General features: G+C 37.3%; 1 protein-coding gene across 2 annotated transcripts in view; it reads left to right on the forward strand.

Annotated features, from left to right (window-relative positions):
* The window catches only part of LOC129726643 (TGF-beta receptor type-1), a 96,214-nt gene that overhangs the window by 33,504 nt on the left and 44,383 nt on the right, over nt 1-18,327 (forward strand). Inside the window, exons 3-4 of one of the 2 annotated variants that reach the window (XM_055683592.1) lie at nt 3,733-3,847; nt 6,040-6,182. In XM_055683592.1, the coding sequence (XP_055539567.1) occupies nt 3,733-3,847; nt 6,040-6,182 (258 nt within the window). The remainder of the gene's footprint in view (nt 1-3,732; nt 3,848-6,039; nt 6,183-18,327) is intronic. The other variant, XM_055683591.1, reaches the window with a different exon arrangement.

Genomic DNA, 18,327 nt, shown 5'->3' on the forward strand with positions numbered 1-18,327 from the left:
AGCTTGTTTAGTTTTTAAATCACTTTTTATCTCATCAAACTGAACAGTAATCATCTATAATCAATGAACCATAACAGGACTACGAAAGTTGTTTTCACACATTTGGTAAGTTTCTATACTAATACTAGCTAACCCGGCAAACTACGTCCCATCAATCTTTTCTCTTTATTGAAAGCATGGGAATTTCTTATTGATTATTATTGAAAAAAATAATTATTTTACGTTCGTTAAAGGTAGGGTTTGCAATCCCGGGAACGATTTCCCGGGAATTGCCTTTTCCCGGGATTCCCGGATCCCGGGAATAGGAATATTGATTCCCGGGATCCCGGGATTCCCGAGCTCCTCGGAAAATTTTCCATACAATATTGCAATAAAACTAAATATCGTATCGAAACACGAAACTTACGTCGTAGAAGTGTAGAGCAGCTTCATAGTGTGCATTATACGAAGCAAATATTTGCTTGAAACGACGATCAATATTTGCTTGCCGTGTAATATCAAATTATTTGCTTAATTTATTTGTCAAAAATATATGCTGTCTCATTCAGTAAACGATGAATTAATAAAAATTTCCTTCGTCTCATGTCTTTATTTGCTAGTGAGTTTACTGCTAAGAGGATAGTTGCTTGATTTTTTCTTTGTTTATTGACAACAAAATTTGAAACCTGTAAATTGATAAAAAAAAATTGAAACCCGTAAATCAATGCGACCAGAAATAAATAAATTAATAAAACTCAGTCAGTGTAACTTGGGTCGTGGCCGCGATTTCACATTAATTACGAAGGCATTCAAATGCTCTGAAATCTGGCTGCCAACAGGCCCGGATTTGAGGGGGGGGGGCAAAGGGGGCAAATGCCCCGGGCCTCCCGATTCAAGGGGCACCCCTAATCCTGGGGCGACCTTTTTTTTTTGCTCGTCACCTTCCAGAACGTTACCTCTAAATATTTTAGGAAAAGAGGGCCTCACAGACAAATTTGCCCCGGGCCTCCCAGCGTCTAAATCCGGCCCTGGCTACCAAACACTCAGCTTTATCTTCAACAAAATAAAAGTATTGAACTCTTCAGTTTCTAATGAAATGTAGCAAGGGCTGGAATCGGTGATTTAGAAGTATTTTAGAAATCAGACACCAGCGGTGATTCAGCGATCTTAAGCAAAGTTTTACAGAAGGGAACTACATTATTTGGGCGTAACGAAAAATTGTCGGCGGAACTGAGACGATTGATAGACGATTGTTCATGAATTTCTGGAGTGAACTTGCATAAATTTTGTTCTTCAATTGATAATTAAATTGTAAACGATTGTTTGAAACTTTTTATTAATAAACTTTATTTGAAATCTCATTTTTGCTGAGGATTTTTTTCCCGGTTCCCGGGAATTCCCGGGAAATGAGACTTTTCATTCCCGTTTCCCGGGAAATCTATTCTCGGGAATATTGCAAACCCTAGTTAAAGGCAAATTCGCAAGAAAAAAATAGCGATTCGACTATCCGGAAAATTCGATTATCTGGAGTAATTTTTTTTTGGCACCCCGGATAATCGAGTTCGACCTGTACCTGTGCCTGTATTGGTTGAAATATGTGTTTCATTTATGTGGGAACCTTTCCTCTCCGTCCATAGTAGCGACGGCTCCCAAATCATCATAGGAACATTTCTTGTATTCTAAAATCCTCATTGCAAATTTGATTCCATTTGCCTGATCGTTTTTAAAGTTTTGTAGAAATTTGTGTTTCATCTGTATGGAAACCTTCCCATTCTGAGGAGGGAGGGGTATCAAATCACCATGTTTTCTTGTTCCCTAGAACCTCCTCATGTCAATTCTGGTTCCATTTGCTTTATTAGTTCTCGAGTTATATAGAAACTTTTGTTCCATTTGTATGGAATCCCTCTCTTCCAATCGAGAAAGGGATATCAGACCACCATAGAAATATTTCCTGCTCCTGAAAACTTCCACATGCCAAATTTGGTTTCATTTACTTCAATAGTTCTTGAGTTATGCAGAAATGTGTGTTTCATTTGTATGGCACCCCTCCTTTCCAGAGGACGAGGGGATGTAGAACTCCCACAGAAACATTTTCTGATTCCAAAAACTTCCATTTGCCAAATTTTGTTCCGTTCGCTTGATTAGCTCTCGAGTTATGCAGAATCTTGTGTTGCATTTGAATGGAACCTCTCTCCTCCCCGAGTAGCGAGGGATGTAGAACCACCATAGAGATGTTTTTTGCTTCCGAAAACTTCTACATGCCAAATTTGGTTCCATTTACTTCATTATTTCTTGAGTTATGCAGTAATATCTGATTCTAAAAACTTATACAGAGCAAACTTTGGTCCATTTGCTTTAATAATTCTTGAGTTATGTAGAAATTTGTGTTACATTTGTATGGGACCCCTCTCTTCCAGAGAAAGGAGAGCTGTCAACAACTTTAGTAATGTTTCTAGATTCTTGCTTCGAAAAACCTCCACATGCCGAATTTGGTTTCGTTTGCTTGATTACAGGGTGACAAAAAAGTCCGGTCACACAGGAAAATCACAATATTTCAAAATATAAGAAGAAAATCTGAATCTGGCTTTCATAGCTTTATTCAGTAACTCATAAAGATACTTCACAGACGATATCTCGGAATTACACCACCTTTCTCTGATCGAACCAGCTTCAGACGTCTCTGAAAGTCGTCGCAAGCGGCGCGCACGTGCTCCATCAGCATCTCGTCCCAGATTTTCGTGATAACTCGTTTGAATTGCTCCAAATTTGTTATTTTATAGTCGTTAAGTTTCGACATTATGTATTCCCACACGAAATAATCCAGTGGATTCAGATCCGGAGACGACGGAGGCCATTCATTCTTCGAAATGAAATCGGTCAAGTTTTCCTCACACCACGCCTGAACAACCTTTGCGGTGTGGGATGGGGCGCCATCTTGCTGGAAGCAGCAGTAATCGTCTTCAAACAATAGTTCAGCTTGAAGCAGAACATTGTTATTCAAAACCGTGTCCAGGTTGTACTCTGCGTTGATTTTGACCCCTTTATCGATAAAAATAAGAGGCAATTTACCTCTCTTGCAACTGGCTCCCCAAATCATCACTGACGTCTTATTTTGGAACCGGGAAACGTTAATATATGTTTTGACACTCAGAGAAATTCGATTAAACCATCTATTTTGTTTTAATAAAGAATTTCAGCTATACACACAAATGAATCAAATCTTCTACCAGCTCCTTTCTCTCGTATATCAATCACAATTTCAACCAGACATCATAAAACGTCTGGGAAAGATGTTTTCACTCAATACAAAGCCGCACACTCGCATCCAATTTCACCGCAACGGTCCTGTACGAAAATTCTTGACAACTTAATGAATTTCGTCCTCATCGTCACCGATGTTGTGCGGAGAAATGTCCATACCCGAGTAAATAACGTGCATTAGGGTGGTTAGCTTAGAGTAAATACAATGTTACCAAATGCTTTTATTAGATTTAAAATTAGTTGTGTAAAATTCGTAAAATAGAATTTCTAGTTAGAATAGTAGAATTCCCAGCAACAAATGTACCCATCTGGAAGAAATTCATTTTCTTAGCAAATCTGTTCTTCCTCAACGGAACCGTCTGTGATGCTATATTAAAAGTCATAAATTTTGGGACTCTACTCTCTGCTGCCCCGTGTGTTTCCTTTCCAACTTTCCATAATTGTTCTTTTTTACTCAACGGTTTGTTTTCCTCTTCTTCTCCTTCTTTTCAGAGTTATTAAAATGTCACTGTGACATTTGCAAGGATCAGAATTACGTGTGTGAAACAGATGGACTGTGCTTCACCTCGTTGTCGCTGGAGCACGGCGTCTACAAGTACTCGTACAGGTATGTTGGCACCATTCATTATTGGTACCGGTAGCATCGTCATCGAGCAACGCGAAACGGGGAGCTTCCCGGCGTGTCCCGTTCCTGGTTTGGACGCCGCTGACAGGTGTTCCGGGTCGGCGTATGCGTGGGACGGGATTTCTCATAGTTTTGCGCTCCTTATTTCGTTCATCGCATTACTTTTCGCCCTCATCCATATAGCTTAGTGCAGACAGCTGGAGGGATTCCCGGCTACCAATTTAGAATGCAAGAATTCTGAGAGATTCTTTTCGCCGAGCTTTGAATGGAAAATGTTAGGAGTGAAATTTGTAAGTGTGTGTGTGAGTGTGTCTTTACTGCGAGAACAAACCTGATTTGGATTGCATTTCATAGTTTTGGCTCCCTCTAGGCCAGGCCAACGAACCGCATCTCGCCAGAGACAGGGACAATTTTAATTAAATTTCATAATTATGTTCGATGTGGGCGCTTGGGAAGAAGCTCACCGTTATGAAGGGAGCAGAACAAGTCGGTTTTCTACGATTCTGACGGCTCTCGAGGGATCTTCATTAAAATCTCAATCGGATGTCCAATTCAGTGTTTCATTAGTGTATGCCCTAATGGTGGGGTCGCCCTTTCATCGATGAAGTTGCGATTTGAGATGGAGTTTAATGAACGGGAGAAATGTTCTTAAATAAATTTATGTTATCTGAATAGTTTTCTTTGACTTGTATAAAAATAGTTTGATTTCCCCTAAATTTTCACACGACTGGAAAGGAAATAAGAGCTCAAAATTATGACATCATTTTCGTTCCGAGCGCATCATAGAAACGCTGTTCCATTTGTTTATCGTATAACCGGTTTGGAATTGATTCTGTGCTAGCGGAGAAGCCGGTTTAGGTGTTACCAAAAACACATTCTGTCGCGCTGGTGCTGTTCCGGCGTGGCTTCTGCCCATCAAAAGCAGTATTTGCGAGTTCCAACATTGGTTGGCACGGATGCTTATCTCCAGTTGGGTTCGGAGAACTTTTCTCAATATGTTTGAGTTTTTCCTTCTTAATATTTAACCGCAGTTTCCACTTCAAGCCACTGATTTTTTTCCTTGCTTCATTGACGAAACTTTTTGAATCATGTATGTTCAGCAGCAGTTTCCTCAGAATAGTTCCAAAGAAGCACCAATCGCTACTGGTGATGATAAATTTTTCTCAGCTGTGTGAGCATTTTTTGAATTGTCTTTGTATGCTTTATATTGTAAGATATTGGTGAACAGCATAAACGATTTTTTTCAGTTCATCTATTGTTGGTGGTAAATTAAAACTATAGATTTAATATTCCCTGGGGTTCATCTTTTGACCCCATGATGGAAGTGTTTTTCCGTACAATGATAGACAAAATAAAATTCACCAGTTCGTATCCCCCTCCAAAAGGTGTCTCGACCGGAAGGATTATCGGGGCCCGTTCACGTGGAACTGGTGCCGGAATCAGAGCGCAGATTTTCGCAGCGATCATTACTGCTGTTACGGACCAGATCTCTGTAACCGATTACTTCTGCCTCAGTTGTCGCTAGAGCAAGGTGCGATCTGCGTTATCATTTCCTTTTTTTTGTTTCCCTACTTGTGTTGCTCCCCACGTATGATCAAGTTGAACAATCTTTTGTTGAAAGTTTGATTTTTTTTCTTTGAAGGCATTATAACATATTATCATTTGTTTAAACTTCAATTAAAAAATTGTTTGCGTTTACGCACACTTGCTGATTCCACCACCACACCAGAATCAAGTGCTAACCAATTTCTTTTGTCTTGTTTTGACCTTTATTTTAATTTTTCTTGAATTTTGAAATTAACCGAATGTTTTTACTTGTTCTTTTTGCTTACATTCTAACTCCATTCAGCCTCTTAAGTAGACAGAGTTTTCTGCAATTAAGTATCCAAGCTGATGTGTTATTTTCCCATTCCAGTAAAAAATCGAATCAGTTTACAAACATGACTTCGCGTCCGTTATCTAAAAAAATCCCTGAGTCTCGAGCATTGTTTCCTCCAACCGGTATTATAAAATAATTTACCGAAACGAAAGAGAAATTATTATCCAAATTAAGTGAACAAAATTGTTAAAAAAAATCTCTTTTCGATTTCTTCTCTTTTCTCTTCTCCCATCGGCTTGCGTCTCGGGTCCGAATCGATTGCTCGTTCGTGGTTCGATCTCGGCGGCCGGCACAGCTGTCAACCAAAAAAGTACGAACTAGCCGATCGGCTCCCGTTGAGTTGTCTCACCTCGAAGGAGAAGCGAAATTCGTTCACGATCGAATGCTGCGCCACTGATTTCTGCAATCATAACAAACTGCTGCAGCTGCCCAAGCCAGGTACACACATTAAAAGAAACTGCAACACACAGTCTTTATTAAATTGTTTATAGATTACGAAACTGCGTTCCCTGCTTGCCACCGTTATTTTCTCGGCATGGAGCGCAAATCCTCACTCTCTTTTTCATTCTGTTAGTTGCTCCTTACACCGCTCCTTTTAAATGGTCCGTACATCGAAATGGGGTCCAGCTAGGGCCCCTACCATAGCTCGCAGCATCCTGAATGATCTACTCCTGTTTCACAAATCTCATACTGTATCGGCATTTGTCATTATTTAATTGGTTTTAGTTTAATTATTGGCTAATCTGTCATCGAGGATTGCAGTCACTAATTTGGTATTGCAAAATGTATAATAGCATATAGCATCTCTTTTCTTATCTCACTTCTCTAGATGGGTTAGTAGAACCGTTACTAGTCGCGCTGCTTTCATGCATTCAGTTTCCTTTGTTTGGCTGTTTCTTGTAGCATTCTGCTGTTCTTTTGAGTTCGTAGCATTGGCAAGCAACTTTCATCGGAATGTTGGTGTAAATAATTCTATACCTAGGAAGCTAGCAAAACTAAGCGGTTGGCGGTAATCAAGCTGTAAATAACGTTTAAACTATCTTTCCGATTAGTTCTAGTTTCTGGTTGTGGTTTTTCTTCAGTTTGTAGATAATGAAACTTTACGTACCTCGAACATTCCAAAGCAGGAAATATCACAGTACTTCGGCAAGCGAGACGTCTTAATATGATTTAAAATGATAATTGTTAGGTAAATATTGAAGCCTGGTCGATTGAGGTAAGTGAATTTGGAGAGAAAGAGATAAACGAATTTTTCTTTCGAAAACAATCTGTTCGTTGTAAAGAACAGAAGAGCCCAATTGTTTTTTTAATAGTTTTCTATTGGAACAAAACGAAAATAAAAAGAAAAGGCGCAATTCGAACGAACATAACCTCATTCAAAACTTGATATCCCCTAAATTGTATATCGTATTAGAATCCGGAAAAAAATCTAACAAATATGTTGGATCATTCTATTTTTTGGTTCATTTGTATATAAAAAATTTCGTATGAACATCATTATTTTTTAGGCTAAAGGACTACAAAACTAGTATTTTTAACCATGGCGGCTCCCAACCCATCTTCGTCCATCTACCGACCATTCCTGCTGCCATCTGATTATCGAGAATGATTTTCTTGTACCTCGTAAGTAACGCATTCGCAACCCTCAGGCATATGAGCCTGTATGTAATTTCAAGTTTACCACGATAACTGTTAGTTCTTAGCGCTTTTGCTGGGACTTTTAACCGGATATATTCGTGATCCGGTTATCTGAAGCTCGGATCACGGATGGGTGAACGAATACTATTCGAATGACCGGATATCCGGATTCGCATAATCGAATAGTCAGATATTCGGATATCCGGATATTTACCATCCGGATATCCGTAATTTTTTTTCTGTCTTTTGAGGCCCGTTTTAATAAAACGTGACGCAAAAAATGGCTCTTTTCACAATCCAATTTTTCAACCCGAGGCTGGATATCCGGATATTTTAATCCGGAAAGTCCTAGCACTAACTGGGTCCCCATGCCTTAGTATAGACGAAACCACGCTGGCAAGAAGTTTACCCTGGCTGCCATTTACCGCTGAGCTATTCGACATCATTCGAGATAATGCTGCAGTGGCCGTTGAAGCCCTCTTGCAAGCATAGTTGATATGACTCTTAAATGCGAGCTTGTCGTCAACCATATTCCCCGAGAGCTTCAAAGATCGCTCTGAGGTAATGGTGTAGTCTCCGACACTGGCCGCCGCCTGTTGCTCTGATTTGTGGTTATTCACAACTGTGACCTCCGTCTTATGGTACGCTGACACCAGTTTTCTGGAGTGCATCCAGTCTTCGACCTTGCGTATAAAGCGCGTGGCCGACTCGACCTTCTCGATCAACTCGATCTCCTCGATCGACCCGCCGTAGACCTCTAGCGTCATGTCGTCTGCAAAGCCGATGATCACACTCGTATAGGAAACTTGAGTTTCAATACTTCGTCACACATGACATTCCACATCACCGAGAATAGAACCTTGCGGAACTCCTGCGCAGTGTGTCGAACAGTTAACATTTTTGCATGACACCGTATCGAAAAATACTGTTGCCTCTCTTGCAGACTGCGACAGCAGCGTTCAACCGTACGCTTCTCTATTTGAGAGAATCGTGTGACTTAAAGCTAACACGGTTTTTTTAATGATTCTCTTTTGTGCCGATCTCCAGCCGCTTCGATATCTCGACTGTCGCATTGTGCGAATGACAATAATTGGCAATCATGCGACAGTTTAGCACAGTAATAAGATGGAAAATCAATAATTACTCTGTATGTACTGCCGAAAAATATCATCAATCGTGTACACCAGAAAATTTGAAAATAGTTCGCTGTAGCGAAAGTCTTATCCAAATTTAGCATATTTAATCAAAAACAGGACAATAAAAGCATTTATCTTACAAATTCATTTAACGTCCTCGTGCCCAAACAAAAATTGACGCTAAGTGAATTGATTCCACTTCAATTCGTAATAAACGCAATAATTACCACAGACAGCTACAGTCAATAACACACGAGCCAGAGATTGTCTATACAATGACAACAATATAAAAAGAAGTGAGCGAGAGAATTGTTGTTCATATTGAATTCGTGACAAAAAGCAAGAGATAAAGCAGGTCGTATGAAACTTCGGTAGCGGCTACTGTCGCGTAGTGTTTCATTCCACTGAGGCAATCACAAAAATCTGGCGTGTGAATACTGTAGCGTACCAGTACATTTCCCTACCCTGCTCCTGCGGTAATTGGGACACTTCTGACCCTTCTCCGTGTTGTAAACAAGTACTAGATTCTCGCGCATATCCAATCGAAGCAGGCTCTCTTGCTTGCCTTAATCGCACTCTTTAGCGCCGATCTTGCAGAACCGAATGCTGCGCGGCGCTCAATCATCGGTTCGTCTGTTTGCGAACGCTGCATCCTCCATCTTGCGCGGAGGCACGAATTGCGGTGGCCCACTAGCGCATCAGTCAACCAGTAAACCGGTGGCTTCCCATTTCTAGGTTGGCGAGTCCTAGACATGGTGGCGTCGCACGCTTGCGATAGTATGGCAACTAGTTGGTTTGCAAAGCCTAAAAATATATCGATAAATGATATTTGAAGGAGATTTTCCGGAGGAAAACTCTTCGGATATTGTAGGGCGGTAGGATGCTTGTAGAAAAAGTTATTTACCTCAACCTGATTGAATAAGCCCTTTTTTCTTCTTTCCAAAGCGGTCAAAATATAAAGAACTGGTTGAAAAATGAACGAGGAAAAAATAAAAATGTGCGCTGAGGTCCAAAAACGGGGTTTTTTACCATAACTCCAAATTTTAAGGGTATATAAAACACTTAAACTATGAGCGCATGTAACTAGGTCACATCAGTAGTTTTGGCATTTTTCTTTCATTTGTAGCACCGTGGAACAACTTTGCAACAGATGCCAAAAATTCTGCTTTTCTTGAAAAATTATAAATCAGTCAAATGTCAATTGATTTTCACGAAACTTCTTCTGTTTGATTCGTTATTAAATATACTTTTAAAGTACCACTTTGTTTGTAGTACTTTTCGCAGAAAAATTGTTGGCAAATTTCAAAGTTTAGTTTAAAATTTGGGTAAGATTGGGTGAAATGAATACATACCTGTTTATATTTTGAAAGCTCTATCTTTCCTCTTTCCAAAACTGCCAAAATATTGAAAATCGGTTGAGAAATTACTGAGTTGAAAAGCATTATATGCGCCTAGGTCCAAAAAACGGCATTTTGACCATAACTGCAAATTTCAGGGGTGTTTGGAAAATTTCTAGTATGAGCGAATGTTACTCTTAACAAGACCTACACTAGGTCTGTTTTGGCTTATTATGTATGATAGGGGTTTCCGTCGTTAACGATGAAGGCACAATATCTGTATCCGAATGAAAACCGTACACGGGTAGAAATAAAATCTCGAAAACGGGCAAAATGACTCATGATTTCATGATTTGGATGTATTTTCATGGTATGAATATACACCATGAGTAAAGACTCATGGAATCATGAGCCAATTGTTCGTAACGCACCCCGTGCGTTACTGTTTTGCTGACATCATGAGCAATTTGGATTGAAACCATGATTTATGGGTCATGAAATTTGACTCATTTGACTCATGAAATCGGGCGTTCAATTTATGAAATCTCCCTTTGACTCATGGAACCATGATTGTGATTCATGAAATCATGAAATGCGAGTCTTAAAATATAGCATTTGGCTCCGGGAATCGAGTGTTTGATTTATGAATTTCTGCTTTGGCTTATTCTAACCCATGAAATTATGAGCTGAACTCGTGAAATCATTAGTTACGAGTCATGCAATTCAGCATTTGACTCCAGGAATCGGGTGTTCGATTTATGAATTCTTGCTTTGGCTACTGGAACCATGATTTTGATTTATGAAATCATGAGTTGCGAGTCGGGACATATAGCATTTGACTCATGAAATCGGATGTTCGATTTATAAAACCTTGCTTTGATTTAGGAAACCATGAATTGAACTCATGATTGATTGGGCTGGTTTCATGAAATCATCATTTGTGCGATCCGATTCACGAAATTGCCCAATCCGCACGAGAGTCACGAATAAAATAAGACTTTTTTCTTACAATTGTCCCCCGAATGTTTTAAAAATAATATGAAAATAGTTTTTGTACGCGAGTAACCATTACTTTTTATAAAAAAACTTGTGTTAGTTTTCTTGCAAAAGGCACTAGCGCTATGATTATAAAACAATTTTTTCTTTTATTTTGTCTCTGTGATAATTGAACTAAAATTAATTTATTCTTCTCTGAAGGGTCACAGGCGAGATTATTCCACTTGTGAAACGAAATTATTTTTTCCATTAAGTAGTCACGGTGATAATTTGAAGTATAAATGGTATGTTGTCTTAGAATAGTCACTATGTCATTAAAAGGTACATTTAAATTTTTCTGATAACTTCATGGTGACCTTCATAAAAATAGTTTCCCCTGTTAATCACTGTGACTTCTGTGAGAGAATATTTGTCAAAAGTTTTGTTCAATAGAATTTGTGATCTTTTGAAAAAAACTTATATGTTATTAACATTGTCGCAGTGATTTTGGTAATCATCTCTTCTAGTTTAAATAAATATCAGAAAAAATGAACATCGGGCTTCAATCAACAAATGTTACTTTTTAGTCACCGTGACTTTTGTAAAGAGTATGTCAAATGTTGTTATGAATATGTGATCTTTTCAAAAATTTCGCGGAATTTTAGTAACTATCCTTTTTAATCAAGTAGCTTCGAAAAGATTAGTTGAAATTAATAAGGTCACATGTTTCTTGAAACTAACGTTCGATTAGTCTCAAAAGAGTCCCCGTATTAATTGATGTTTATTGAAGAATAAAGAAATGATCCATAACCGTTATTAACGTTATTAACGTTCAATCATTTCTAAATTATATCGGCGAAATAAAAAAAAATTAAATAGCAATGTTCGGGAGTTGGTCACGAACAGTATTTTATTTTAGAACTTTGTCACGAAAAATATTCATGAATGTGTTGATAAAAATATGACTCGCGATGACAACTTAAAAAAAAATAGAAACGTTTCTGGTTTCTCCTATAAATATCACACAGTTGAAAACATGTAAATGCAGAAAATTGTGTGAGGCTCTAAGCACCGCCATTTCGACGCTTTTTCAGCATTCCTGACCATTTACAGAACATATTCCTAATACGAATATTAATCTTTTCTTAAAGGTCACCAACATGTCATTTGTGCGGACTGGGTGTACATTTAATTTATGAAACTTCACTATGGTTTATTAAATCTTAAAGTCATGATTTATCGATCACGAAACTGAAAATATAATTCATGTGATCTAGCGTTCCACGAATGAAATTAGACATTATATTTGAATTCGTGTTTTGGTTTATGAAGTCAGTAATTTATTTCATGAAACTACAATTCATTAAACTTAGGATAAAGTTCATAAACTTTGAATTGGATTCATCACTCTGATAAGTTGGAATTTGATTCCTGATTATGAAATATTGAAATTATAATTTTTCAACTTAAAACTAAAAATCGTAAAAGATCAGATTTTTTTAACGGTCTTAGATGCCAAACCGTTACGGGTTTGAGGATTTGCGTTTGTAGTAACAAGTTCGACAGTCAGTATTTTTTATGATTTGCACGGCAAAACAAAGTAAAACATGAATTGATAAGTTTTCTTTGGCAGCTTTTTTGCAGCAGTATTGTGCAAAAACCTGCCAAAGACGTTCGATACCCTAATCAATTTATAATAACATTTCAACCATTTTTGATCGTTTTTCCTAACGGATTTTATTTTTTCTGAAAAAAGTACTGTAAATCTTTTTCGATGACATTAGAGAACACAAAATGTTTCTCATCTATTTTTTTTAAATTTCATTTGCATAGCATTGCATTTGCACTTTGCATAGATGTTCTTATGGGCTGAAGATGCCATTTTGTGCTATTATTATTTTTTGTTTTTGGTCACGAATAATTTGGCGGCATTCATAAATTACGTAATACCTATAGAAGGGAGGGGTGATATATTTTTTGGCATTACGATTTGTTATATAGGGGAGGGGGAGGTAAGATAAGCGTTACGTAACAAAAAATCCATGGGGAGACTTTTCAAATATGAGCATTTTTATTTGGCATATTCTTGTACGTAATTTTTATGGGGGGTAGGTTTTGGCGTTACTTTTCGTTACATATGGGAGGGTGGGGGTGCAAAAATTGGGTTTTAGCGATACGTAATTTATGGATGTTGCTAAGGCAATCGACGAGACAGGTGCGCGCGTAGTTTTCAACATTTGACAGCCTTAGGTATGTACGAATCGAAAAGCACGAAAAACAAACGATCGGTTGCTCCAGTATTTTTTTTTTTAAGTATTTATGATAAATATTAGTAAATAATGAGTATGTGTGTCCAATCACAAATGGTGACTTCTCAACACTGTTAGAAATTTGTAATTTTAATTGTTAGGATTTGTTTGCTTTCGCAATTAGGACTTATCGTTCGTAGGGATTTAAACCTACTTGTCAGAAAAGGGGAAGTAAACTTACAACTAACTTAATTGCTAACTTATTGGCTATAAAGAGAGCTTATCGTAGCAATTGAGGATTGCAACGATTTTTGTCGAAAATTGTTAATAATTTTATTTGACATAGCTTCTAATGGCTCAACACCAGTAAGTCTATGTAATTCGAGTGTACCAAACCAAGGAGGACGCTTCAAAATCATTTTCAGAATTTTATTCTGAATCCTTTGGAGCGTTTTCTTCCTTGTTGAACAGCAACTTGACCAGATCGGTACAGCATAAAGCATTGCTGGTCTAAAAATTTGTTTGTAAATCAAAATTTTGTTCTTTAGACAAAGTTTAGAATTCCTGTTAATGAGAGGATATAAACATCTCGTATATTTGATGCACTTGGCTTGTTTACTCTCAATGTGCTCTTTGAAAATAAGTTTTTTATCGTAAATTAGTCCCAAGTACTTAACCTTGTCAGACCAACTTAAAATAACCCCATTCATCTTGACAACGTGATTATTGTTTGGCTTGAGGAAAGAAGCCCTAGGCTTATGCGGAAAAATTATCATTTGAGTTTTAGAAGCATTGGGAGAGATTTTCCACTTTGGCAAGTAGGAAGAAAAAATATCTAAACTTTTCTGCAATCGACTGCATATGACACGAAGACTTTTTTCTTTTACGGAAATGCTTGTGTCATCGCAGAACAATGACTTTGCGCATCCTGGAGGCAAATCAGGAAGATCTGAAGTGAATATGTTGTACAGGACTGGACCCAAGACTGAACCTTGAGGTACACCTGCTCTGACAGGAAATCTATCAGATTTGGAATTCTGATAGACAACCTGCAGAGTTCGATCAGTAAGATAATTTTTTAAAATTTTGATTAGGAAAATTGGAAAATTAAAAGTTTGCAATTTCGCAATCAAACCTTTATGCCAAACACTGTCGAATGCTTTTTCTATGTCTAAAAGAGCAGCTCCAGTGGAATAACCTTCAGATTTGTTAGCTCGTATCATATTAGTAACTCTGAGCAATTGATGAGTTGTGGAATGCCCATGGCGAAATCCAAACTGTTCATTTGCAAAAATTGAATTTTCGTTGATGTGTGACATCATTCTGTTAAGAATAATTCTCTCAAACAGTTTACTTATTGAAGAAAGCAAACTGATTGGTCGATAACTTGAAACTTCTGCTGGGTTCTTATCCGGTTTTAAAATTGGAGTAATTTTTGCATTTTTCCATAATTTGGGAAAATATGCAATTTTGAAGCAGCAATTGAAAATTTTTACTAAAAATTCCATTGTGCTCTCAGGGAGATGTTTGATTAGTATATTAAAGATTCCATCGTCACCAGGTGCTTTCATATTTTTGAAATTTTAAATAATTGATTTAATCTCATTCAAGTTAGTTTCAATTATTTCTGCAGGTAAAAAATTCTGGGAAGAAATTAAATCAAATTGACGTGTGACTTCATTTTCAATTGGACTCACAAAATTCAACATCTTTTAAAACTGGAATAGGCTTTGAAGGTTTCTTAAGAATCTTCGACAGCTTCCAAAAAGGTTTTGAATATGGTTTCAATTTTTCAACTTTAGTCTCAAAATTTGGATTTCTCAGAAGAGTAAATCAATGTTTAATCTCTTTCTGTAAATCTTTATAAATAGTTTTAAAAACAGGGTCACGAGAACGTTGATATTGACGTCTGCGGACATTTTTCAAACGAATTAGAAGTTGAAGATTTTCGTCAATTATTGGTGAATCAAATTTCACTGGAGCCTTTGGAACAGAATAATTCCTGGCATCAACAATTGCACATTTTAATGCTTCCAAAGCGGAATCAATATTCACTTCGTTTTGCAAATCAAGCTCGTTATTGAAATTTCTCTCAATATGAGTTTTGTATCTTTCCCAATTAGCCTTGTTATAATTAAAAACAGAGCTCATAGGGTTTAAAACTGATTCATCTGATAAAGAAAAAGTTATTGGAAGGTGGTCAGAATCAAAGTCAGCATGTGTGATCAAATCACTACATACATGATTTTGATCTGTAAGCACCAAATCAATTATTGAAGGGTTTCTTACAGAAGAAAAGCATGTAGGACTATTCGGAGACAAAATAAAATAGTATCCTGAAGAACAATCATTGAATAAAATTTTGCCATTGGAATTACTTTGAGAATTATTCCATGAACGATGTTTAGCGTTAAAATCGCCGATTATGAAAAATTTCGAACGATTTCTGGTGAGTTTTTGTAAATCACCTTTAAAATAATTTTTGAGCTCGCGTGTGCATTGAAATGGTAAATATGCTGCGGCAATAAATAAAATCCCAAGTTCAGTTTGAACTTCAATTCCCAAAGTTTCAATAACTTTCGTCTCAAGATGGGGAAGAGCACGATGATTGATTCGGCGATGAATAACAATTGCAACTCCACCGCCGGAACCCTGAATCCTATCATATCTATGAACCACATAATTTGGATCATATTTTAATTTAATGTTAGGTTTCAAAAATGTTTCAGTAATAATTGCAATATGCACATTATTTACTGTTAAAAAATTAAAGAGCTCATTCTCATTGGCCTTCAATGAGCGAGCATTCGAACTTAATATTTTAATTGTTTTATTTAAAATCATTGCTAAATTTTAAATTAGAAACAATTTTAATAGTAAAATTTGTGCCTATTTGAATGGCTTCAAACATTGATTTTGCCTGCAACACGGCGTTCATAAGATCGAACATTGCCTGTTGCAAAAAAGAAAGTTTACCTGCCGTAATAGGCCCCAGGCAGTTGACATTAGAAAAAATATTTTCGGCAGCAATATTAGCTGGAGTAATAGGTGTACAATTATTTTCTAGCGTGTTTTGCTTACCCATATTAACGGTCATTTTCGAACTACCAACACTAGGCGGTATAATGTTCGAACTACCTGTAACCTGTGCATAAGTTAAACGGGTATGCAAAGGAGTAGGTAAATTATGCGTCACTGGTACGCTTGGAGAATTTTGTTTTGAAGTTGGTTCTAATTGAGAAATTGAATTTTGTTTACCTTGCCTTGCCTTAACAATTGCTAAACGGACTGGGCATTGATAAAAATTTGACATATGGTTGCCGTTACAATTCGCACAGCGAAAATTTTTACTCTCTTTCACAGGACAAGTGTCCTTTTTGTGAGAAGAGTCTCCACAATTAAGACATTTTTGGTCCATGTTACAGAATTTGGAACCATGGCCATAACGTTGGCAATTACGGCATTGGGTGATATGCTGTTCACCTCCGCCATACTTCCTATAAATTTCCCACTTTACACGCACATTATACAAAGCATGTGCTTTTTCAAAAAATTTTAAGTTGTTAACCTCATTGCGGTTAAAATGAATTAAATAATTAACAAGGGAAATTCCAGTTCTCTGACTGTTTTCGCCTCGTGAATTTTGTTTCATAAGAATTACTTGGGTAGGGGCTATGCCAAGTAATTCTGTTAAAGTAAGTTTGATCTCATCAACGGTTTGATCGTTGGTGAGACCTTTCAAGACAACCTTGAACGGCTTGGCGTTCTTGGTGTCGTATGTAAAAAAATTTGTACATCTTGTCAGTTAAATACTGAACAAGACGATCACGACCCTTTATTGAGTCGGCTAATAAGCGGCATTCACCTCTACGGCCAATTTGATAGGTAACTTTAACGTCAGAAACAAACGTTGAAAGTTCCTTTTTGAATATATTAAATTCAGAAGAAATAGTTACCACAATAGGTGGAACTTTCTCCTTTTTTAAAGATTTTATATTTTGTATAGTTTCATTATTAATAACTTCCATTTCAACAGCTTCTTGCTCAGGCAAAATATCAAAAGGATTGTCACTACAGACACTCGAAGTGTCAGAAAGAGATGCCTCTCTTTTCCTCCCCGCAGCGATGCGAGGTTTCTTTTTCCGTCCAGCCATTTCATGTGATACGAAAAAAGTTAAAACAAATGTTAAATTCAAAAGTATGTAGTCTTGAGAAAGACTGATGGGAAATAACTTTCAGGTAGTCTTTAAAAGACACACTGACAAAACACAAACTTTGAAGCTATAGGCAGTCAAAGACCAGTCCACAAGCAACCGAAAAAACGTCTGATCTGTAGGACAGTTCAAGACGCACTGGTTGCTCCAGTATGATTAGTGACAATCCTTTACCCAATAAGAAAATATCACTTTAGATTTTTTTTCGGCATTAAAAGATTTTGTGTTTGGTTGTGTTTTGGTTTTGCAACTTGAAAAAACAATTACAAACGTACAAGTAGTGAAACGTCACCCGTGGATTGCCTTATGGTTGGTTAAAAAATATATTTAGAGACAGAACGGTTTGTTCAATCGGTGTGACTTCTTCAGATAAGTTGCAGATAAAAGTTTTATCTCACCGATAAAAGTATACACAAAAAAAATTATTTTGCAACACAAAACAAGGAAAACAATGCTCCAGTGTTGCTAAACTTGCTCTAAACAAGCATGTGATACTCCAAGTAGTGTTCTCACCGCTACCGAAATCACACACACAATGGAGTACCTCCACCATTCGAACTGTCTCTCGTTCTTTCACACTTCCTTCATTTCACACCACCGAGTGTTGACGCTTGCGAGTTTTCTTCGCTCCCGAAACCATTGACACACACTCCTATTTACGGTCTTATTCGCGTGCACTCCCCTACTCGCGAGCACGATCAGCCAAAAATAATTGTTTCAAGACGCATCGGAATGGCGTGGCGTGATGCAGCGGATCGATTATAGTTAGGTAAACTATATAAATGCAGTAAAAGCTGTTCCTATCAGATGCTTAAATGTTTATAAGTGGTCGTCAAAATGTCGTCTCAAATTCTCTCAGAAAGCAATATGTTGAACATCATGGACATCCTGAATAGTAGAACTATTGTTTGACGTTGATGGTTGCTCTAAACTGGGCTCCTTCGCATTATTGTGGAAAATTCAACAGGGTCTACTTATAAAAAAGTTGGTCACTCAGTTATTTGTTCCTTGGTGCACATTTAAATTTCGAACTC

This window comes from Wyeomyia smithii, chromosome 3 (genome assembly GCF_029784165.1).
Source record: "Wyeomyia smithii strain HCP4-BCI-WySm-NY-G18 chromosome 3, ASM2978416v1, whole genome shotgun sequence".
Classification (NCBI taxonomy): domain Eukaryota; kingdom Metazoa; phylum Arthropoda; class Insecta; order Diptera; family Culicidae; genus Wyeomyia; species Wyeomyia smithii.